This window comes from Lepidochelys olivacea (assembly GCF_965140295.1).
Source record: "Lepidochelys olivacea isolate rLepOli2 genome assembly, chromosome: 3".
NCBI classification, from domain to species: domain Eukaryota; kingdom Metazoa; phylum Chordata; order Testudines; family Cheloniidae; genus Lepidochelys; species Lepidochelys olivacea.
Genome location: NC_140413.1, coordinates 206,892,755 through 206,909,677, shown reverse-complemented (window position 1 = coordinate 206,909,677; position 16,923 = coordinate 206,892,755). Strand labels below are relative to the sequence as shown.

The 16,923-nt window shown below is 36.7% G+C and overlaps 1 protein-coding gene across 2 annotated transcripts in view; it reads left to right on the top strand.

Moving 5' to 3' along the window:
• RALGAPA2 (Ral GTPase activating protein catalytic subunit alpha 2) overlaps positions 1–16,923 on the top strand; it is a 299,634-nt gene that overhangs the window by 46,373 nt on the left and 236,338 nt on the right. For both annotated transcript variants that reach the window (XM_084624472.1, XM_084624471.1), the window contains exons 5-10: positions 2,112–2,155; positions 2,528–2,705; positions 5,176–5,291; positions 9,390–9,528; positions 11,724–11,923; positions 13,755–13,979. In XM_084624472.1, coding sequence (XP_084480598.1) covers positions 2,112–2,155; positions 2,528–2,705; positions 5,176–5,291; positions 9,390–9,528; positions 11,724–11,923; positions 13,755–13,979 — 902 coding nt within the window. The remainder of the gene's footprint in view (positions 1–2,111; positions 2,156–2,527; positions 2,706–5,175; positions 5,292–9,389; positions 9,529–11,723; positions 11,924–13,754; positions 13,980–16,923) is intronic.

The window sequence follows — 16,923 nt, the reverse complement described above, 5'->3', positions numbered from 1 at the left end:
CATCCTTTCTTCATTTTTCCTTGCCTTGTTCCACTACACACCTTCCAACTTCTGCAACAAATAAGGAAAGGGTCCTTACAATCAACAGCTTCATATTTTACAACCTTGATTAATTCCCAGAGCACTCTCCATCCCTTGCACAGAATGAGGCTGGGGTCTTGTGAAAAAATTGTGTGTGGTCATGCAATTAAAGACTGTATCATTATGCGCATGCACAAAGAAGCCAAATTAAGATATCATAGGCAAACCTAATTGAGGCATTTTCTGATATTTGAGTGCTTGACTTTGCAACCTTAATGTTCTTTTAATATAGTTTGTTTAGTTAATAAACATAAAGATATAGCACAATATGGCTAACAAGCTAATCTTATTCTCTTGTGTACTGTGGAAAAGTCAATAATAAAATGAGGCAGAAATAATTTTTCTGACTAAATTTCACAGCTTGAAGGGACAAGCTTTTGTCAGCTAGTTCAGGGCTCTAAACAGCAATATTTGTAAGCCAATCATTGTGTCTTGTGTTAATGCTTGAGAACCAGAAAGCAAAACTGATCATTGTTGTTTCATTGACCTGGATGAATTCACAAGAGAGTAAAGAGAAACCATAAATACTGAAAAGTAAACTAAATTTTCAAAGTTCTTTAAGTGTTAATAATCTAACTTGTTTGTGACAACGGAAGGAAACTTTAACATATATATTTTAACCTAATTGTGTCCCTACAAATTAATTTGAATGTTAGACTTATTACTGCTTTGAAAATGAAAAACTATACTTCTGATTAGCACTAAAGCAGTCAGAACATTTACTGTTCTGTTTATTGACTATAATTTGGACACATGGCACATTTTTAAAGCAGTATTCTTTATTTGGGATTTCAACACTGATTTTGCTGTTTAATCAACCAGTGTGTTTTCTAGCTGAGCAATGAATTTGTGATGGCAGCAGAAATAATGGGTGGAAATGAAAGGTCAAGGAAAGGGCTGTTGTCAAATTTCCAGTTAGCACATACAAAAATAAAAGGAGACATCTGCTTGAACTACTTCATTATAATTTCCTGTAAATTTGAACAGCATAAATTGGGCTTTACTCAGGGATTTAGTAACTGTTGTATTGTTTTGATTTCAGTCAAAAAGTCATAATTGGAGAAATTTTTAGCCAGCCTCAATGGGCAAGTAAACTTGATGGCACGTTGATTTGTGCATGCACATTTGTGTACAAATAGTATTTGCACATGCAAATGGTTTGCTTTGACAAACAGTTACTTAACGTTCATGTGCACTAACACATTAAAGATGCAAATGTATTAGTGCACTAGGTTTACTGTTGTGTTGCAAAATGGTTAAATCTTCAGTAGGGCATGGAGTACCATGTTTAAGTAATGCATTTAATAACAAGCAATGGATATGTTACTTCTCCACCTGAGAGAATATTATTTTTGAGGGTTCAGCTAATGATATTCCACACTTTCAGATTTGCTCTGATATTTAGCAAAGTATTTTATGTTAGTTGACTGGCATTTTCAAGGTTGTCTAATTTTGGTTCACACAGTCTTATTTGAAAACAGTTTTTAGTCTTTGTTCTCTTAGTTGTTTGTACATCTGCAGGCCTCCTAGTGTGTGTATATATATATATTTTTTTTTTCCTCACCAATTGTTGTCAGTATTAGTTCTTTTACTGTTCCCATGCTTCTCCCTTCCCCAAATGTCAAAACCATTATTACCAGTTTTCCAGTCAGTATACCATAATGTGAACTATGGGCAAGAAACGTTAATACAATAGTTAAAAAAAATATAAAATTATAAATTTAATGGGTCAAAGTAACCAGTTGTCCACTAGTAATATTTTTTAAATGAGAGGAATATGAGTAAAACAAAGTAGACTTCAGATACATTAAATTAAATTTTTTTCCATCTTTCTATTCAACAGAACATATAGTGTTAGCTATAACATTGCTAATTCCTCACAGGTATTTATTTCTTAAATGAACACATTGCAGTAGTAATATTGTTTAGCAGTATTAAAACGGTCTGTTGTGGTAAAAATGCATTTTTGACAAAAGCAGACCGCTTTAATAATTGTAATGTATTTTCCCATTTCATTTTTCTAATTTCAGGGTCAGTTTTGAAGAAGCTTTTGCACACTGGAAACTCTATTAAGGTATTTCCCTTAGATGACATATTAGTGTTTCTTGCTACTTTTAATTCCAGAGCTACCAGAGGTATTTGGCCTCTGGTTCAAGGCAGAGCAGCTTCAGCACTGCTCTAACTTATGGTGGCAATATTGGCTTCTGAGCGACTATTACATTGGCTGGATATTGGCAGAATGCAGCAGTATTCCTAAATATGCCTCCAGCACACCCTCAGTGCTGCCTCTTAATATAGTTGGAGGGCTCACTGGAGAGTGATAAGAATGAAGGTGCTTATCTTACTATTTTTGAAAAAGCGTTTTTTATTTTCTTTAAATATTCAGTATTTTTACTGCATTTTCCTGTTTATATCAATGTACCTTTCTACTTTCTTCTCCTTTTAGATAAGACGTGAAGGAATCCGACTGTTTCTTCTTTGGCTTCAAGCACTTCAGACAAACTCCACAGAGGAGCAAATGTTAATTTTTGCATGCCTAGTGCCTGGTTTTCCAGCGATCATGTCATCAAGAGGTCCCTGTACACTGGATACACTCATTAGCCCTACTCCTAATTTGCCCGATGGTAAGTAAAATCATCAGAATTGAAGTGCTGAATATATAGCCCTTTCTGGTCGCTAATTCATAGAATTGCAGATGTTGCTAATAGGGGAAAATATCTAATAGATCATACTATCTGTCTCTGTAAATCAGTGAACCAGAGACATGTCATATTGAGATTAGTAATCTATTAAAATATTTTCATAGCACTGTATCCCTCTAGTCCTGTAGTTTCAGAGTGCAGAACATTTTTATGTTACTTAGTGTTAAAGATATAGAAAAGAAGTCACCAGATCTTTTTGCACTGCTTTGCTACTTCCCGCTGGTCACTGAGTGTAAGTATATCTAGACAGTTCTTTTCAGTATAAAATTTAAAAAGAACTTAAATACTATATAGCCAATGCTTATATTTAGGTGAAAATTGCTTTCTAGATGTTTATAGGTAGAAAACGAATCCCAAATTCTACTTCATATATAGTCAGCGTGGATCTCCATATTTGAGATCCACCATGAGCACCTCCCCCTCTCCCCCTCAGAGATGGAAAGGCTGTTTGTGTTAGCAAGGGAAAGAAAATCCTTGGGGCCCTTTAAGGATTGCTCACCCTTCCTCTCTCTTTGTGGGCATTTAGTCTCCTTGTGGGTTTGGGAGGGATTTTCGTGAACTGGCTAGATTGAAGGATGCAGTGGCAGCTTATAGGTTTCTGTGCATTAGAGGGGAGGTCTTATTGGTCCTTGCTCATCCCCAGGATGCCATTCTACATGTGGGGTATGGGGTTTCTATGTCATGGTGTGGACATCACACTAAGTGCTTTTTGGGTCTGGGAAGGAATTTTTCTCACTAGTGGATTGGCTGGGTAGTGTGGGTTTTTCCACTCCCTCTATCAGCAGTCCAGTGACCTGGTGGGTAGGTTAGGTTGTAAAGTGTTCATGTTGTCACAATTTGGCAGGTGTCCAGTGCAGGTACTTGTTCAGTAGGGGGTCAAATTCCCTGATCAACTGAAACTTAAATCAAGATTAGGGGAGGGTATCCCTTAAACAAAGAGGGGGAAGGGACTGGGAGTTCTGGTGACTGTTACAGTAAGGGGCTCCACCCCCCTTTTCTGCATGTCTTCAGCCTATCATATGAAAGGAAGGCAGTTAGGGTTCCAGTGCAAATGGCTAATTTACTCATGTGTCTGAAAGGTGCCAATCACAAGCATCTAAATATATGTACAAAATTTTAAAAATACCAATTAAGAAAACGATACAATGACTCATTGCTAACAAAGAGTCTTCTCAGCCATCTGGCCCAATTCTCTCTCTCCAGATAAAGCCCAGGAAAACAGATGAGTCTTGCAGCATCCCTGAAGCTCTTCAAATCTGGACTCTTGCAGACCAAACAGTGCAGCAAATTCCAGAGTTTTCATTTAAGAACAAATAGATTGATCCTAACTATTCAAGTGTAAATGCAAGAATCATCTCTTTGCTAAGGTCTTTCCACCGGAGGAGTCCACAGGGTGTAAAGGGAAAAGTGTAGCAGGCAAGAAAAAACAGTGGGTTTGGGAGAGAAGGAACAGGAGAAGGAAAACTTAAAAAATGCATAGTATAAAAGGGAGGGGGGCATCTGTGGGAATGTTACCTTCTGGGAAAGCTCAGTGCCATTCTTAATTGTTACATTAGAATCTTTACTGATATACTTCAGTTAGATATCAGGGACTATTGATTCCATACACATCCTCTCACTGATCTGAACATTTGGACGCAAAGGTGTATAAGAGACTGTGGTTCCAACCATCGTTAGTTAATCCCTTCCTTCTATTCTTTTTTCAGTTGTTGGCAATCTTGCTCTCTGTAAAGAGCTAATATGTCTAGTGTTGTCAAGTCTTTTCATATATTCTGTAGTAAGCTCCCTCGATTCTGTGGCACGCCAGTGGAAATTTTCATTATTTGGTGGCAACTGCAGATACATTTTAAAAACAGAGGTTTAAATTAAAACTTAGTATAAATAATAGACCTTGTGTTATTCATTTCAGTATTAAATTCAGTTTATGCTTTCTCACATTTTCGGTGTGCCACAGATTATCATCTTTAATTTTCATAGTTAACAAGGTGTTAAAATGAATCTAGCAGTTCACATCTCTCAGAGCTACTGTTTCAGGCTATCTGCAAACTCAGACATCACTGCATCAGTTCTCACTCAATTATTTTCAGGATTGTCACTACGGTGAAGGCTAGAAATTCCTCTCTTGAGAAATTGGTCTCCTACAGAAAAATGTGTGTGTTAGGTTTTGGTGGTTGGGGGCCAAGGCTGATGCTGTTTCTAGCTATATATTTTGGGGTGTGGGTAGATATCAAAACAATCCAACTGACCAATGGAACATGGCTTTGTGCAATCAGTAGCTGTATTTATACTATAATATTTTATAGAACATGAATACAACACAAATTTAATTTATTTATACCACTATTTTAAAATGTTAATCTTTTTTTTAAAAAAATCTTTCTCTGTATTTTAGCAAAGATTTATCCTGAAGAGGTAACCCCACTTCTGCCAGCTGTCTCTGGTGAAAAGGTTGCTGAGGACCAAACCTGCTATTTTCTTCAGATATTGTTAAAGTATATGGTAATCCAGGTGTGAAAAGAATATTTTGTAAACTCTTTAATATGTGAGGAAACGTACCTGTGGTGGAAGTTTATTTTCGTTCTTTCTACTTGTACAATATTTTTCAGATGGAGGTTATTGTCATTCAGAGAGTTGCTTATTTTTTATAAAAGAAAAGAAGTCAAATATTTTGTTGTGGCTTTTATATTGAAATTGGTTATTTCTATCTCAGATAAGTAAAACAAGTAAGGGATGATGTTATATTGTGAGGTGTTTTTAAAGCTTTAGTTTATATCCATAAAGAAGGTTTCTAACACGGTAAAGAGTTTCACACAAATTCCTAGTCACCTATGCTTCAGCATCTGAAATCAGGAAGCAGATTTCAAAGCTTAATTAATTTTGACTTTTCGTACAATAGGTGCACTTTGCACATATTTCAAAAGCTGTTAATAGAATAATTCCTCTCTCAGCAATCAGTATTGCTAGTATGATAAGAGGTGGTCGACCCATTTCAGTCAAACGATTGTCATAACTCTTCAAATCCCTGTTGCCGGTTATGTTACAGAATCCTAAAGAATTCTAACAAGTAATTTACTCTTCATGTAACCTTTGAGGAAAGTCATCCTGTTAAATCAAGATAAGGCCAAGTAGTATATGAAATGCATTATAGTAAGCCACACCTCTGACTTAGTGTTCTCCACAGGACTTCATTCTATATTCTCTCCTATTTTACCGCTCGTCTCCAAGGGTATGTGTACACTGCATCTGGGAGTGAGTCTCTCAGCTTGGGTCCACTGTCTCATGCTAGCATGCTAAAAATAGCTGTGTAGACATTGCAGCCTGGGCTCTGAAGCCTGGTATAGGACTTCAGAGCCTGAGCTCCGGCCTGAACCACAATATTAAAGCAAAAAGAAAAGGAGGACTTGTGGCACCTTAGAGACTAACCAATTTATTTGAGCATAAGCTTTCGTGAGCTACAGCTCACTTCATCGGATGATGCCGATGAAATTGCCTTTTACAAAATTGCCTTTTACAGCCATATTTATTTGTCAGTCAGGCTGGGTGTTTTAAATCCCCAATATACGGTAAGTGAGGAAAGGAGGAGAGGCCATGGGACTATTTGGTTTGATCAGGATAATCTTATGTGTATGGGTTTGCATTTAGAATATTGGCTAGGGGATATAGATATAACTTATTAGTGATACACACAATGATGAAAACAGATACCAGGAATGAGTGGAGAAGAGATAGTAGTGGAGAGATTGAGGGGTTTTTTTTTGTAAAAGAATGTGAAGGCTGGTTTAAATCAAAATTTTAATTAAAAATAGATAAGACACAATAGTGTCTACATACTCTTTCTGTAGGAAAGAAGAACTATGAAAGTATTCTAAAAATACAAAAATTGAGATTAAAACAAAATTAAAGTAAAATGAGGGAGTGAAATATTAAAAAGCAATCCTAATAGAACAAGTAAACATATACAAATTAGGTGTTAAAGAACTCTGATATTTCCTGTAAAAAGAACTAAGGTAGTGAAAAACTAAAAAGTTGAAAATTGATATTTTATTTCTATAGGAGACATGTTTTAGGAAGGTTATGTGAGCAAAATGGTAAATGGTTTTAAGTGTTGGTGTCATCTTGCTTAAAGTGCAGTTTTACTGTACAAAGTGACAATGTAAAAATGATACCTTCCTACTCAACAGAACTGCTCACTTTATATATACAAACTTCCAACATACTGTGGTGCAAAAATATGTTCACAGGTTTTTTTTAGTGCTGTTTGGCCTGCAAAGCCAAAATACCTTAGCACTGCGTGCACTGCAGATTCTGTTCCATCCTGGTTCATCAACAGAACTGTGCATTAAATTCTGATCAGTTACACTTGCAGAAAATGGTGTTGCACTAGTGCACCTAAGGACCCAGTTTGGCTGTACAAATCTTTTTTAATGATGGTGATGGATGAGATGAAAAGCATCCATTCAGAGTACGGAATGAGTGTTCAGAGCGGACACTTAGGGAAAAGCCACGCTTTAGGCAAGAACGGAGTAGACAAACACCCTCATGTTTAACGGAGGCTAAAGGCTGCATGTATTTTGAAGAGTCTTCTTTGAGGGAAACAAATTTTTATGTCTTTGAATTCAGACCACAATTTTGTTGTCAGTTTTTTGGTTTCTGGAGAAAGTAGAGCTGATGCTTTGTAAATTAATTAGCTTCAGTATATTGTGTAATTAGAACCAAAAGAATGGCCCAGTTAGTTTATAGCATGTAAACTGAGAATAGAGAAAAGTTAGCTGATACCCCGATGCAAAATAAAAATAAACGTTTTGGCAAAAATACATACTTTTTAACTGAATTTAGTTTTTGAAAGTAGGAAAAACAGCTTAAAGTGGAAGCAATCAAGAAATATTTAATGGAAATACAGCTGACTATGTCAGGTGACTTGAGATGGCCAAAGAAAGCAATCACTGGACAGTAAATTTTAAAGGCAATAGTGAATTTATATTCTTGTGCAATTTTTGCAGCATCAGGGCAAACAGTAATTTTACACACATGAATAAAGTTACACATTGTGTTGAGTGATGCTACTCACAAATAGGTTCATTTTATTTTATTTATGTAGATTTGACATTATAAAAAGAACATGTATACAAAATCCCTGAGTACTCTGACAATAATTAGACTTACAATAAATGCGCTGTGGCATTAATATATTAAAATTGACTCCACCAACCTAAAATAATCAAGTAGGAGCAACAATTTACTTCAGACAGTAGACAGTAAAAGTGGAAAAACTCCAGACAATACTTTCACTCCCAGAGCTTACATGTGTAAGTATTTACAGAATGGGGCCTTGCAAGTTACAGGATCTTTGGTGATTTTGGAATTTTAAAAACATTTCATTGGGATGTAGGTTCATTATTGATGAAAGTGGGAAAATTTAATAAGACTATGGCTGAAGCAAACAAATCAGTGATAGAAAGTAAAGGAAGAATCATTATCCCTTAATTTTAGATGTGAAAATATGAAATTCTTAGCAAGATGACTAGACTTGATATTTCCTGGTTTGGTGTACAGATGGACTTTTGTGGGAATTTGAAAAAAGGAAAATTTTCAGTTACTGAGAATTTTATTTGTTCTTGAAGCTGCTTTAAAAATGGGGGCAGGGATTGAGTCGAGTTGAAAGAATGTACCTCAGAAGAATGGTAAATAAATTAAACTGGTTTGGTATTTACATGGTGTGAAGTTGATACGAGAGATCAAAATCCACAGGAAGGATTGAGCAAGTAGAAGTCTGTCTTTCCCTTATTGCAGGGGTGTCTGCCTTCACCATTCTTCTTTGCTCTTGTGTTGGAATCCATGGCACAAATAATTAGGGGAAACTAGCACATGTAGGGTTTTGTGATTGGAACATGCTTACTATTTTTAACATGCCTGTATTTCAGTGAAAAAAATCACCACAGTCTTTAGCACAATTTAACAATGTCTGTACCAAGATACTGCAGATCAGGACTGGTCATAATGGTACGTGGAAGCTCACATAATGTGTGCTCACAACACCTGATGCTCACCAGGGCTGACATACTGAAGCACCAAAACAATCAGATTTTGCAGTCAGCTCCCAATGCCAGTGGCTAATACGTATGGCTCAAGATTCAGGCTTCCTAAGGTTATCTTGTATGTGCATATGCAACTCCATTAATGACAGGAGTTGGTTGTGCTGATTATGATAGAAAAATATACTCTGGAGAGACTAGTAGCTTCATAGAATCCTACTTAGAGGTAAGAAGCTTTGTTTAATCTTAGTAAAATATTTTAACAAAATATAATGACATTAGTTTATGACATTTATGTAAGTGATTGGATTATAACCGTAGAAGTGTGTCAGCTTTTAATGAGCTTCTTGTATGCTTGCTTTTTAAATGACCTGGCATGCATCATTTTTTTTCTTAGGCTCTTATTGTACTCTGTAGCGCTTTGGAAATAGAATACTCATATTTCATATCTGTTATTGAAGTGTTGTTTTCCATCTTCCACATTCAGTAAAGCAGAATTTATCCTCAACATGAAGAAATTTTTCATAGAATATGTATTAATTTGAAACATTTTTTTTTTGACTCCATGTCAAAGGCTGCAAGCTTAGAGTGGAAGAATAAGGAGAACCAAGACACTGGTTTTAAGTTTCTCTTCGCCTTGTTTAGAAAGTATTATCTTCCTCACTTGTTTCCATCTTTTACAAAACTAACCAGCCTCTACAAACCTGTCCTTGGTAAGTAGAGAGTTTTACTTTTAAGTAGCAAAAATATTTGGTGGTTACTTTCTGTAGTTTCTTTGTTATCATTACAACTATATTTGATGAGCATATGTGTGACATTTGTGTTATTTTTAATGGCTTATAAGAAAAAAATATTTTATCTAGTACTATTTTAGATTCCCCTTTTTATATTCTCATATGGTGAAACAGATTATGTTAACATAATTGTATTTATTTTGCATTTTTATCAAATTATTAGGTGCCATTAATTTAAAAAATAAACCGTGATCTTTCACATGCAGTCACAGATATTAGTTCCATGGGTTGTTTACTGTTGCTTTAAGGAAAAAATGGGTTGTAATAGTTCCATGGCTGGATTCAATCCCTCATGTCCCCCTGGGAGCAGTGGACTGAACACAGAAAGTTGTGTTGTTTTTTTTTGTTTTTTTTTAAACTTCACTTCCTACATGTGGGCTGGGGCCAGTCCTGCATTCCTTGAGCACCCAAAACTTCCATTGCCTTCATGTTTTAAGTTAACAAGGAATGTGCATAAATATGGTAAAATACATGATACAGAGTGGTTGTTGAAAGAATTGTTCAGGTGCCAAAAAGCCAGACATTAGTTTTGATACAAGTAAAATCATTTTTATCTTCTTCATCTTTGAAGGGCGGGGGAGAGAGAGAATGGCATCTTAAGGGTATTTCTACTCTTTGAGCTAGGGGTAATTCCCAGCTTGAGAGACATACTTGTGCTCGCTCTCATTGAGCTAGTGTGCTAAATACAGAATGTAGCCTGGGGGTGTCTCAGTGTCAGGACAAGCTAGCTGCTCTGAGTGCATGACCGTGAGAGACCATAGGCAAATGCTCAGGTGGCTAGCTTGTCCTGCTACTTGCAGCTCTGTGACTACACACTATTTTTAGTGTGCTAGCTCAATGAGAGTTAGCACAAGGATGTCTCCTCAAGCTGGAATTGCACCCACAGCTCAAAGTGTAGACACACTGTAGGACGGTCAGAGGAGGCTGAGATGTAGATGTGAGTACAGACATGCTGTGAGTAAGGGTTAGAGCTGCAGAGCCAGGAAAAAAAAATCCATTTGTATGATTAAAGGCTTCCGTCACTCTAGAAATGTTGAAATCCTTTTATTTTTGAGCTGTTCCTAATACATCAATTAAGTGGTGCATTGGAACTCAAGTGCTGGTGTTTGAATGGAACCAAAGCCATTAATACTTGACCAGTAGAAATACTCCTCCTCAACATCCTCCCTGACTGTGAACCTTCTCCTCTTCAGTCTATCCAGCATTTAGCAGCTAATACAATCTTACTTCAGGTTTCAGAGTAGCAGCCGTGTTAGTCTGTATCCTCAAAAAGAACAGGAGTACTTGTGGCACCTTAGAGACTATAAATTTATTTGAGCATAAACTTATGCTCAAATAAATTTTAGTCTTTAAGGTGCCACAAGTAATTTTACTTCACTGCCACTTCAACCATGTTATTCACCCCTAGAGAAACTTCACTCCATTTTTTTTCACAACATTCAAAGTACTTATTCCCACTTTTAAGCCTCTGCACAACCCTGCCCCACCTGTGTTTTACCTCTGATCTTTATAGTTCTTCTTCTGTGCTCTGGTCGTTCTTCACACCTTGAGCACTTTGCCTTTTCTCCACTTTCTCTGTGCTTTTCTCATACTGCTCCTTGCACCTGAGTTGATCTCCCCTTTCTAGTGTGCCTTAGTACATCCTTTTTTCTTCCTCAAGCCTCACTCCTTCCATTTGGCTTCGCACTATTTGCCTGCTCTTGATTTATATACTCCATCCCTCTTTTACCTTTTCTCAATAAGAATGATCAGAATTTATAAGATAATTTTACATTCTACGTATTCTTGCTTTAAACTCTTGTCCCTCCCTTCCCTGTCCCTTTCTTTTGTTCGCTGCTTGCATTGTCTGCTATTTATCTGGTATGGATTAAGTTCTTCAGGGCAGGAGCTGTGCTTTTTTTGTCTTGTTTCTCTCCAGCACCAATCAAAATGATGGCAGTATATAAATATATATTAATAAGAATAATATTAGGTATAAACAGCTGGTGCATCACATTTATTAGTTCACATGGAGAAAAAATGCTTTCGGTCTAATGTTCAATTCATTTCACCAAGCAGTTGTTGTTGTTTTTTTAAAAAAAGATTTAATTATATTATCTGTTTAATCTCGCCAGATATTCCTGACTTGAGGCCAAAACCAGCATACATTACTGCAATTCGGAATAATGAGAACATCTACAGCACGAAAATCCCATTCATGGCTGCTCGTGTTGTTTTTATTAAATGGCTTGTAACCTTCTTTCTCGAAAAGAAGTACTTAACTTCAGAGCAGAATACTAAAAATGGAGGAGAAATGCTGCCTAAAATCATTCAGGTATGTCATAAACTTACTTGTTTCCTTATGTATATGCTAGAGAAGCTGCAGATGATCAAAATATATTGACAACTGAAACAAAAAGGAAATGCTCTGCTTAGGTGGGTGAATGATGGTGTTTAAATTAGCTTTCCTCTGATGGAGGAGTGAGTCTTTGGAGGAGCACTTTTAGCAATGTACCGGAAAATATTTCTGTAGCTGTTTGTCCTTTGCCTTATTTAAAGAGGAAAAGCAACCTTCTGAATACAGTATAATCAATAGAGAGAGAGAGTCTTGCTGGCCATCTTTAATAATCACACAACATCTTTACAACAACTTTAGCAGTTGTTTACAGTGAAATACTAGGAAAGTATTTAATGTATTTTTAGCTTTTTTTAATACAATTTAGCATCTGGAAATGAGGAAAAACAGTACCAATATAATCCACCAGCAGTTTGCGGAGTGGACATTTAATTTACAAATTACTGATTCTAATCTGGCCAGGATTGGTAGCTTCACACACCAAAAGTTTCATAGCAAGCAATTGGCCTTCGCTGCAGATTCTCTAAAGAAAACATAGAAAGTCAGAAGTCTAAAGTTGAAATTTGTGTAGCTATTTTAACAGGAAGGGCTTTTTTGTTTTGTTTCTCTGAAGCTCAAGTACTCTAAATCAATTTGTGTCTCCCAGATTTTTGTCTGAAGAGTTGTCTTGCCTTGTTCAACATACTTATAGCCACATAAACTGGAAGAGACTTTTTCTCTCTAGTAAAACTGTCTGAAAGCTTGTACTGAAAAAAATATTTGGTTTAAAACCCAGTGAGGTATGGTAAACTGTTCACCATCAAAGTCAGAATTTGTCAACAGTTACCCCATAGTTGGATATGAGATTCCTCTTCTAAGTATAGAGCAAAATTGGTAAGAACTGTGTGGCAGTTGTTGGCAGTGCTGACTTTTTAATGACTTTGAATTTCACCGAATGTGGCTGCTCTCCCTTGTAGCTTGTGAACTTCACTCAGAGGTATTTCTGGAATCTGATACAGTAAAAAGAAAGGAAGTTTTTTCTAATCAGTGCCTATGCCCAGGCAATACTTTCAGTGAATTGAGTATTGTTGCATGTGGATTACATGTTTTCATTTAAGATAACATTTCTTCCACTAAGTAGATAAGTTTTAAAGAATCTCTTTTCAAAGGACAACATCCTCTGTCATCTTCTCTCTCATGACTGGATCCCTTTTATTATGAAATGTTGCAGCTATTGCATATAACCCCATAATTTACGATTTTGCCAAGATGCTTCATGAATGTGACTAGGGTGACAATTTTTTCCAAACGAAAAAAGTGACTTGGAACTCCTCCTCTGTTTGTTCTCTTCCTCCCTGCATCTTTTCCTCCCCAATTTCTCTCTCCTTTCCGATGGAGCAGAGTGACCTAAGGATCATCCCCTAGCACTGTGTCCTAATGTGCCATCTATTTTCTAAAGACTAAAAAGCAAGTATCTTTGAAGGTAGATCTCCTCCTCATGTTGGAAAATCAAGGTTGCTGGTGTACCCCATATTGGTAAACTCTTTTAAATCTCCGTGGTCCAACTCACCCTATCTTGTGGTTTCCTGTCTTACAGACAACAGATCTGAGATATGGGAATAGGATGCACATTAGGCATTTAAATATTATATCACTAATTTTTTGCTTGGCTCAAGTTTATTAAAAGTTGTATTCAGTTGCTCCTGGGATTCCATGGGTTTGTGAAAGTTGCTGGTAACTGGAGTTCATAATAAGTAACCCAGGTTTTTGGTATGTTTTATATGCAGTATTATACAAGTATTTTATTAGGCTTGCATTTTCTCCTGTCTAGACTGTTGGTGGTACAACTCAAGATAAAAACCCCGAGCTGGAAACTAGTGTGCTATCAGAGCAAGAGAAAAATCATTCCAATAGCAGCACTTTGTCTGATAGGCGACTCAGTAACTCCAGCTTTTGCAGCATTGAAGAACAACATCGGACAGTGTATGAGATGGTACAGAGAATTCTGTTGTCCACTCGAGGTTACGTCAATTTTGTTAATGAAGTATTTCGCCAAGTAAGTAGTAGGAGATTATACATACCATTGTATAACTTAAAAAACTGCAGAAGCACAAATATAAGTGCACTGTGTGGCTAAGTGTTATGTGAAAGAAAACTGTAAATGCTGTTGAACCAAATGACTGACTAAACTTGACCATGGTCCTTTCTGCAAATCCTTATATTTAGGAGTCCTTTCTAAGTCCAGTCCTTAGATGATTATTATTTATAGTGTTCCAAATACAGGAAAGCACCATTTGTTAAAGAAGCTTTCATGTATATTATATACAATATAATTTATCTAAAGATGGAGCTTTTAAGCTTGGACATGTGCAGTTAAAACCCATGAAATGGGATATTGTGGTCTGCCATTTCTTAGTGTGATCAGAGAGACACTTTTCCCCCTATGCTTATCAATTTGAGTCTGTTTCACATTTTCTGATTATAAACTAACTGGTGGTTACCATTGAAAACTTAAAGTAAGTTTAAGATTTTGTATATCTATGTGATAAATTTAGAAGAGGGTTCTGAAATAAGATAACTTGAAAGTGATGCAAGTGAGGAAAACTGTATTATTTATATACTATGACAAGATGCTGAATTAACATGATTAAAAGACGTTTTGTCATTTGCCAGTATTGAAAATCTCAAACTTTTTTATCGGGATAAATTAGTAATTTGATAGATGAAGATAAGAAAGTCAAATAGGAATACAAATGTGTTGCTCAGATCAAAATAGCAATACTGTCACATTCTCCTAGATCATTTAATGCAGCCTTGCATATGAATTTTGATGTCTCATATACTGGTGCATATAATTAAAAAGCATGTAGCGTCTGCTACTGCATATGTGTGTGCAAAGCTGAGTTTGCAAGAAGCTTGCTTCTGCAGCTATGATCAAAGCAAATACATAATTTCTATGTAGACAACAGTAAACGTCATTATTGGATGTTTTCTCTTAGCCCCTGGTATGTACTTGCCATCTTTTTTTAAAAAAAGATTTCAGAGGAAAAAGTATCTGTATGCAGTGAAGATGCTTTCTATATTGAAAAAAAGGTGGAGGTGGTTTGACACTAAAGAACAGTTAGGTATCCTTTATGGAATACTGTGTTATGCTGCCCTCTTCTGGCATTATGATAAATTAATTCAGCATTCCTTCAAAATACTTAAAAAGAAAAGGAGTACTTGTGGCACCTTAGAGACTAACCAATTTATTTGAGCATGAGCTTTCGTGAGCTTCATGAAGTGAGCTGTAGCTCACAAAAGCTCATGCTCAAATAAATTGGTTAGTCTCTAAGGTGCCACAAGTACTCCTTTCCTTTTTGCGAATACAGACTAACACAGCTGTTACTTTGAAACCTTCAAAATACTTAAAACTTCACTGTATGTTACGGAAATAAAGAACATCACAACAGAAATTTGCTTTGCCTTTTATTTAATATACATATGGATTATGCATTTGAAACCGAGAATAGATTTTTGGTCTTTTTTTTTTTTTTTTTCTTTTAAAGAAGGGGAAGTGAGAATCTCTTCTGGTCATCATGTAAATTAATTCTCATGCTTCTCTTGAACCCTGCCTTGAAGATGTATATTGAAGCATTCTTCCCTCTAGCTGATGAGGGCTGAGGACTTCTTAAAACTGTCCTACTGTTTTTTACCCCGGGAATGGTTAACTTTAAAGTAGCACTTTTGGCGGACCATGGTTTTTTTTTTGTTTACAGGCTACATATTGCATAACTCAAAAATATTTCCTACAATACAGCATGTTAACATACAATTAACCACGTATTAACAGTGTAAAACTGAAGTATTCTTAAATATAAAAGTCCCTTATAGCCCAGCCTTTAAATAAATAAATAAATAAATACCAATTAAATGCATCTAAAACCCTTTTTTTCCCATGTGCAGAAGAGCAGGGGATTAATAAATGGAAATAAGAAAACAATTCTGTCTTTAATTTTTTTTTTCTCTACCTCTCCCAGTTTCTGCTGCTCCAAGGGCACAGGCTCCACCATGTGGCCACAAACAAATTGGTTGTGGGAGCCAATGGTACAGCAGTAATCAAAGCTGGGTGCTATGGGGCAGAGTCCACCTCCTGCTTGCGTGATGGAGAAGTGGTTGGGCTAGTGAATGGCATTGCGACATGTTGCATAGGCTTCTGCTTCCAGGCTCCCCTTCATTTCCCATCAGCACAGGCTCCAGCTTCATCCCTTGCTACTCAGCTCTAGTTACTTCCTTCCGACTGGCAGGGATGTGCTCTGTCCCCACCTACTGTGTGGAACGGTGGCTGGGGTCAGCTCCCAAACAGGCACCGAATGGGAAGGCAGTAGCTGGAACTGGGTGGGGTGGAGTCAGAGCCTGTGTTGATGGAGAAGTGGAGTGAAGCAGAATGGTATGAGTAGGCAGCAGTTTTACTAAAAGACTGTGCCCCTCAACAACCCGGCTCAATCTTTTTTTAAAAAAAAAAACCTTTTTCTGGGGCTGCGACCCCGTCGATGGGTGGGCCAAATAAATGGTTTGGTGGTCTGGATGCAGACCCCGGACTGCCAGTTGCCCAGGCCCGTTCTAACCTCTTAATGCTTCACCACATGTTGGTCAGAGGGAATCATATTGACTGACAGATATCCAGGTTCCAAGCAAGATGTCACTGCAGTGCTCACCATCCGGGTAGCTCAGGTGGAAAAAGATTGACTGGATTCATTATATCCGCTCATTTCAGACTATATTTATGAAAAGTAGGTAACTATTCCATAGTTACAAGTAAGTCTCTTATAAAACAGACTTTGGCCTGCATCATAATATGGGGGGGGGGGGGGGGAGAATGGCACATCTGTTGCCAAGATAAAAAGTTTCTACCCTATTAGGAGTTAATCACGCAAGGTGTGCAATGTTATAAAACATTACAAAATAAATGTTCGTTAGAGTCCAAAAAATCTTCTAACTTTGTTTGTTATTACATAGCA